We start from the raw sequence: 6,256 nt of genomic DNA on the forward strand, positions 1-6,256 counted from the left end.
CCCACGCCTGTCCCGCCAGGAGCCGCTCCGGGAGTGCCCATGGAGGTGAGCCCGGCGAGGAGGGTGCAGCGGCACCCCGGGCACCACCGCGCGGCTGGAGCTGCCGGGCGCCGCGTGCGGGGCCCGCAGGGGAGCAGGGGCAGCCCCTTCCCAAAGAGGGATGCTCCGTTCCCACCCTGCTCTCCCCTTCAGCCTCCCTGGTCTGGGTGGTCTGGGGTGCAGCACCCCGGGGTGTCGCRGGGACCCCCTGCCATCCTTGCCCCCTGCTCTGGCCACCGTTACCCTGCGCCGCGCGGGTGCCTCCTGTCCMTGTCGCGCAGGTCTCCAAGAAGCTGGTGAACTCGGTGGCCGAGTGTGCGGACGATGCCCTGGCAGGGCTGGTCGCCTGCAACGCGGGCATCCGGCTCCTGCGCGGGCACCGCGTGGCGCTGCGAGCCGACCTGGACGCCGTCCGCGGCCGCGTGGCCCTGCTCTCCGGAGGCGGCTCCGGCCACGAGCCCGCGCACGCTGGTGAGGTGCCCTGCGGCCGGCGCTCGCCCCGCGCGCCCGGGCTGCACGCGCGCCCCTCTGTCCCCTCAACAGGGTACATCGGCAAGGGCATGCTGACCGGCGTGGTGGCGGGCGCCGTCTTCGCCTCTCCCGCCGTGGGCAGCGTTCTGGCGGCGATCCGGGCAGTGACGCGGGCCGGGGCAGGTTGGCAGCCCGGTGGGGTGCACGGAGGGGGGTCCCGGGGGGCTTCCCCTCAGCACCCCCCGTGCCTCCTCAGCGGGGACCCTGCTCATCGTGAAGAACTACACGGGCGACCGGCTGAACTTCGGGCTGGCGCTGGAGCGGGCGCGGGCGGAGGGGGCCGACGTGCGCATGGTGGTGGTGGGCGACGACAGCGCGTTCGCCGCGCCCAAGAAGGCAGGGCGCCGCGGGCTSTGCGGCACCGTGCTCGTGCACAAGGCGAGTGCCCGCGCGGTGCCGGCGGCTGCCTCGCCGGCACGTGGAGCGCCGGCCGGAGGGGTGCCGGCGGGTTTCCGAGTGGGGCGGCGGTGGGCGCGCTGCCCTGCCACGGCTCTGCCCTCTGCAGGTGGCCGGCGCCTTGGCCGAGGAAGGGGCGAGCTTGGAGGAGATCGTAAAGGTGGTGACGGCCGCCACCAAAGCCATGGGTACGTGTGTGGGGGACCGGGTGTCATTATGGCTCTCGTGTCCTGCGTTGTGCCAGCGCGAGCCCCGGGGCGGCTGCTGCTCCGAGCAGGGCGCTGGTGCMTCCGGGGGCTGCCTTGTCCCCCGGCTCCGTCCTGCCCCAGCTCTGCAGGCCTCCTCCGTCCCCGTCCCGCCCTCCTCGGTAGCACTTTGCAGCCACGGGGCAGATAAGAGGTGCCAGCTCAGGGCGGACTTCAGCCCAGCGCAGGGCTGCCCCACGTGCGGCCCGCGTGGCTGGGGCACAGCAGGCCCGGGCTCCTGCCTCTGCCCTAGGCACCCGGGGCGTTTAACCCAGAATATCACCCCTTCTTCCTTCTCTCGCCACGCAGGTACGCTGGGCCTCAGCCTGTCCCCGTGCAGCGTCCCCGGCTCCAAGCCCACCTTCCAGCTGGCTCACGACGAGATGGAGCTGGGCCTGGGTGAGGAGGCGCTGCCTGTCCCCTTGYGTACCCAGCCTGCGTGCCTTGCAACACGCGTCTCCCCGCGCCTGCCTCTTGCCTCTCGCCCCTGCGTGCCCGGTGGCACTCGCAGCACCCGACTGTGTGGCCGTGGGGACGCAGGGCGGGCCTGGGAGGTGTCCCTGGGCGCGGGCTGACCCCGCGCCGTCTCTGCAGGGATCCACGGCGAAGCCGGCGTGCGCAGGATGAAGGTGAGCATGCTCCCGCGGCGCCTCGCCGTGTGCCGCTGCGCGCCGCGCTCACGGCCGCCGGCTCTCCGCAGGTCGTGCCGGCCGACGAGGCGGTGGAGACCATGCTGGCGCACATGACGGACCCGGGCAACGCCTCCCGCCTGGCCCTGCGCCCCGGCGAGTACCCGCAGCGCCCGGCCCGGCCCTCGCGCGGCCACGAGGCGCGGGGCTCACGGCGCGCCCGGCTTTGCAGGCAGCTCCGTGGTGCTCGTGGTGAACAACCTGGGCGGCCTCTCCTACCTGGAGCTGGGCATCATGGCCGGCGCCGCGGTGCGCGCGCTGGGTGAGTGGAGCCGAGCGGGATGGGGGCAGCAGCGGGGGCTCCGGGCTCTGCCTGACTTGTCCTGTGCTGGGGGCCCCCCTGGCCTGCTCACGGCCACCCTGTGTCTGCAGAGAGCCGGGGCGTCCGCRTCTCCAGGGCCATGGTGGGCTCCTTCATGACAGCGCTGGAGATGGCCGGCGTCTCCCTCACCCTCATGCTGGTGGATGAGGAGCTCCTGAGGCTGATCGGTGAGTGTCCGCAGGCAGGGGACCCATCAACTAGGGCTCCCCCAAGGCACGGGTRTCCCTGGAGAGCTGCTGAGCATGCRGGACTTACAAGTTTCTCCCTTCTCTGCCCTAGATGCCAAGACCACAGCCGCGGCGTGGCCCAACCTGGCCGCAGCACCCGCGACGAGCCAGAGAGAGGAGGTGCCGGCGCCGCAGGAGGACGTGGAGACGGYGCAGCCTGAGCCCAGCACGGGTACGGGCAGCCGCAGGACTGCAGGGCACGGCCGGCAGGTCCTGCCGTGCCGCGTGCCCTGGAAGTTGTCACCTCCCCGTGCCACGGTGGCAGCACGGCGTGCTGGGGCTGGGCGCAGGGCCCCCGTGCCGCTGCCCGCCGAGGGGGGCACGTTTGGGACGTGGAGGCCCAGGCCCAGGTTCGCGCTGTGCAGGGCCCGGCGGGCAGCGGGCACGGCTGGTGCTGGAGCACGTGTGCAGCGCTCTGCTCCGCATGGAGGACAAGCTCAACGAGCTGGACCGTGCTGCGGGTGACGGGGACTGCGGGCACACGCATGCCCGGGCAGCCCGAGGTGGGTGCCAGCACTGGGGACGCGTGGGGAGGGGGCTGCCCGGCCATCCCCTTGCAGGATGCAGGGACACCCCTCAGACATCCTTTCCTGGGGCGTAGGGCCCCCCCAAGCTGTTCTCTGCAGCTGGCAAGTGGGGTCTCCCCGTGATSAATCCCTTGTTGGGGACCCCCAAGCATCGCCTCCCTGCGAGGCGCAGTTCCAAGGTGTCCCTGCACCCTGCCTTGCTCAGGGCTGGCAAGGAAGCCCCAGTTTGTACCCAGGGGATCCCCTGGGATCAGCAGCGAGCGGTGCCCGGCTCTGGCGAGAGGAGCTGGGCAGCCTCCCGCTCGGCGGCCGGAGCGTGCGCGGCAGCCGTGTCGGCACCGTGTTCCCGCAGCCATCCAGGAGTGGATGCGAGGCCGGCCGCCGCCGGCAGCTCCCGCCCAGCTGCTCTYGGCGCTGGCCAACCTCATGCTGGAGGAGATGGGTGGCTCCTCGGGGGTGGTGAGTGCAGGGCCGCCGCACACCGTGGGAGCGGCGGGGCCGGGCCCGTGGCCCCCGCGGGCGCCGGGTCGTGGCCCCCGCGCGAGCTGGCGTCCCCGCAGCTCTACGGGCTGTTCCTGACGGCAGCGGCCCAGGCGCTGCGCGGCCGCAGCGACCTGCCCGCCTGGGCGGACGCCGTGGACGCCGGCATCGCGGCCATGCAGCGGTGAGTGCCGCGGGGCCCGCGGGCACCGTCGCCGCCGCGCGGCTCCACCATTCTCACCCCGCTCCGTGCAGCTACGGCGGAGCCGCCCCGGGCGACAGGACCATGGTGAGCGCGGCCGGGCCGGGAGCTGCGCGGCGCCGCTTCCCTCCGCGGCCGGCCCTGCTTCCCAGCCCTCGYGCCCTGTCCCCTAGCTGGACTCGCTGTGTGCCGCCAGGGAGGCCCTGCAAGGCCTGCGCACCCCCGGTGCCAACCTGCTGCAGGTCCTGAGCGCGGCRGTGCAGGTAGGAGGGCACCGGGGGGTTGCAAGGGAAAGCGTGGGAATTGCCGTGCCGAGTCGCTGGGACCCACAGCACACCCAGGCTGGGGGAGCACCGGACAGGGCAGCCGGAGCGRGGAGCCCCAGGCGCCCCCGGCGCCGCGCCGGGTGCCCGGGCGCGTCTCCGAGCGGCTGCCGTGTGCTTGGCAGAGCGCCGAGGCGGCGGCGGAGGCCACGAGGCACATGGAGGCGGGCGCGGGCAGAGCCAGCTACATCGGCTCGGCGCGGCTGCTGCAGCCCGACGCCGGCGCCGTGGCGGCGGCCGCCGTGCTGCGGGCGCTGCTGGAGGGGCTGCAGCGCTGAGCGCCGCTGCCCGCCGCCCTTCCCGGCGCTCCGCGGGCCGCGGGAGCCCGCGGACCTTCCCCGCGTGCCCCTCAATAAAGCGTCGTGCAGCCCAAATGTCGCCCCGAGGGTTTGGCCCCGCAAGGAGGGGTCCGAGGGGATCCGGGCTGGCAGGGATGGAGCAGTCCCTCGGGAGGGGGACGGAACCCCGGCTCCCCTGCGAGCGTGACGGTGCTGAGCGGAGGAAGGAGCCTGCTGGGCCCTGCGCGAGCCCTCGCACGTGGCCCCTGCTGGGTGCTCGGGAAGGGAAGCCACGGGGCACACATGATCCCAGGCACGAGGCCCGTGGGAGGTTCCGAAAACAGGAAAAATAGGAACTGGGGCAGAGCCCAGGACCGCTGGCTTATGGCAGGGCCTGCCCTGGGCTGAGCTGCACTGGTGCCACAGCAGCAGGGCTGGGGGCTGCCCGGGGGCCACGGTGGGCACAGCGACCCGGGGACGGGCACGGGGCTGTGGTCTGCGCGAGTCCCAAACGCCAGAGGGAGCAGGGAGGGCCTGGATGGGCGCAAGGGCCCGTGCAGGGAAGAGCCAGCGCTGCCTCCCCAAGGAGACGTGTCTGGAGGGGCAGGGGAGCTCCCCGACGCAGCCCACATCTCTGCTGGCCCCGCACACCAAAGGCCGGCAGAGCGGGTGCGYTGCAAAAGCCGGGGCTTTATTACCCATCCACCATGACGTTCGGGGTCTGCTGCCACCGCCAGAGCCTGCAGGGCAGCCGGGAAGGGGCACGGAGCGGGCGCTGGCCGGGGRCAGGACCTGCGCCCGCAGCCCGGGTCCTGCCTGCTCCGTGCCCGCGGCGCCGGGCGCCCCGCGCTGCATCCGCGTGCTGAGCAGCCCGTGCAGGCCACGGCAGCGCCGTGCAGGCCACGGCAGCAAGGCCTTGGTGCCCTGCGCCACGGCGCCGGCAGGGTCTGGCCCGGCACAGCCTGGCGCAGGCGCTGGGCGTCCCATGGGAGCCGGATCCGTGTGCTGAGCGAGGCCGGCGCGGCGCAGCCGGGGAGCTATCCCTGAGACAGGCAGGAGGCCGAGGCTGGCCCGGGGGGAGGCTACGGATGTGGCCCCATCCCGGCGCTGTGCCCCGGGCACGGGCTGCCCTCCAGCGTGACGAGGAGGGAGCCCAGGGCCCTCCTGGCGCGGGCGCAGCAGCTCCTGGCGAGGGCAAGGCGGCGCGGGGGCAGCTGAGGCRTCGCGGAGCTGGGTGCTGGCGGTGCTGGTGCAGGGGCCTCAGTGCTCACCACCGAGCAGGGGCTGCAGGGAGAGCGCCCGTGAGCCTGGCACGAGCGCATCCCGCTCCCCCGGCACCRGCTTCCATGGAGCACCCGGTAGTACCTGGCGCGTGTCGGCCGCCTCCGCCTCCGGGCGCTTCCAGTCTGGCCTGGCCAGGGCCCACAGCACCAGCCCCCCGAAAAGCAAGATCAGGAGGCCCAGCGTGTTGGCAAAGACCGCCTCGGCGGGCAGCYGGGCATACGCCGCTGTCCCGTTTTTCCTTGGGGACACAAAGGCAACAGTGAACACCCGGCCGCCACGCCACGCTCGGGTGCAACGCGGTGGCTCCTTGGTGACAGGAACCCCGCCGCCGTGCGGCACATCCGTGGCCACCCGTCCCCGGCCGCGCAGCCGCCCTCCTCCGTGCGGCAGGTCCCTCGGGAGCCCGGCTTCCTGCGCGGGCTCCGGCTCCGCGCCCGGGCGCCCTCCCGCCGCCGGCCCTGCCCGGAGCCGCCGCACTCACTCACTCACTCACTCACTCACTCACTCACTCACTCACTCACAGGCTCAGGAAGAGCTTCTCGTTGATGCCCGACACGCACGAGGCCACGGCCAGCACGAGGATGGCGGAGCCGAAGAAGACGTGCACGGGCTTGTAGAGGGCGCGGAGCCAGGCGGGCGCCCAGGGCAGCAGGAAGGAGGCGAAGCCGGCGAGCCACTGCGGGAAGGGGGTTGATGGGCATGGAAAGGGGGTC

The 6,256-nt window shown here is 73.7% G+C and overlaps 2 protein-coding genes across 2 annotated transcripts in view; one reads left to right on the forward strand and one right to left on the reverse strand.

The window, feature by feature from the left end:
- Positions 1-6: 6 nt before the first annotated feature.
- Positions 7-4,970, forward strand: TKFC (triokinase and FMN cyclase). The gene is made up of 18 exons (XM_026045637.1): positions 7-45; positions 321-510; positions 583-693; positions 767-948; positions 1,076-1,154; positions 1,521-1,610; positions 1,806-1,840; positions 1,912-2,000; positions 2,077-2,162; positions 2,273-2,389; positions 2,502-2,621; positions 2,815-2,952; positions 3,329-3,435; positions 3,537-3,640; positions 3,712-3,745; positions 3,832-3,921; positions 4,107-4,249; positions 4,916-4,970. The coding sequence occupies exons 1-18, from the start codon at positions 40-42 to the stop codon at positions 4,968-4,970; spliced, it is 1,776 nt and encodes a 591-aa protein (XP_025901422.1). The 5' UTR covers positions 7-39.
- Positions 4,971-5,508: 538 nt separating this feature from the next.
- Positions 5,509-6,256, reverse strand: part of LOC112952735 (cytochrome b ascorbate-dependent protein 3) — a 2,265-nt gene continuing 1,517 nt past the window's right edge. The window contains exons 2-4 of the mRNA XM_026045638.1: positions 6,065-6,219; positions 5,625-5,781; positions 5,509-5,543 (exon numbers count right to left, since the gene is read on the reverse strand). Coding sequence (XP_025901423.1) covers positions 5,520-5,543; positions 5,625-5,781; positions 6,065-6,219 — 336 coding nt within the window. The 3' untranslated portion in view covers positions 5,509-5,519. The remainder of the gene's footprint in view (positions 5,544-5,624; positions 5,782-6,064; positions 6,220-6,256) is intronic.

Source organism: Nothoprocta perdicaria, unplaced genomic scaffold (assembly GCF_003342845.1).
Source record: "Nothoprocta perdicaria isolate Ctin4 unplaced genomic scaffold, notPer1 scaffold_405, whole genome shotgun sequence".
Classification (NCBI taxonomy): domain Eukaryota; kingdom Metazoa; phylum Chordata; class Aves; order Tinamiformes; family Tinamidae; genus Nothoprocta; species Nothoprocta perdicaria.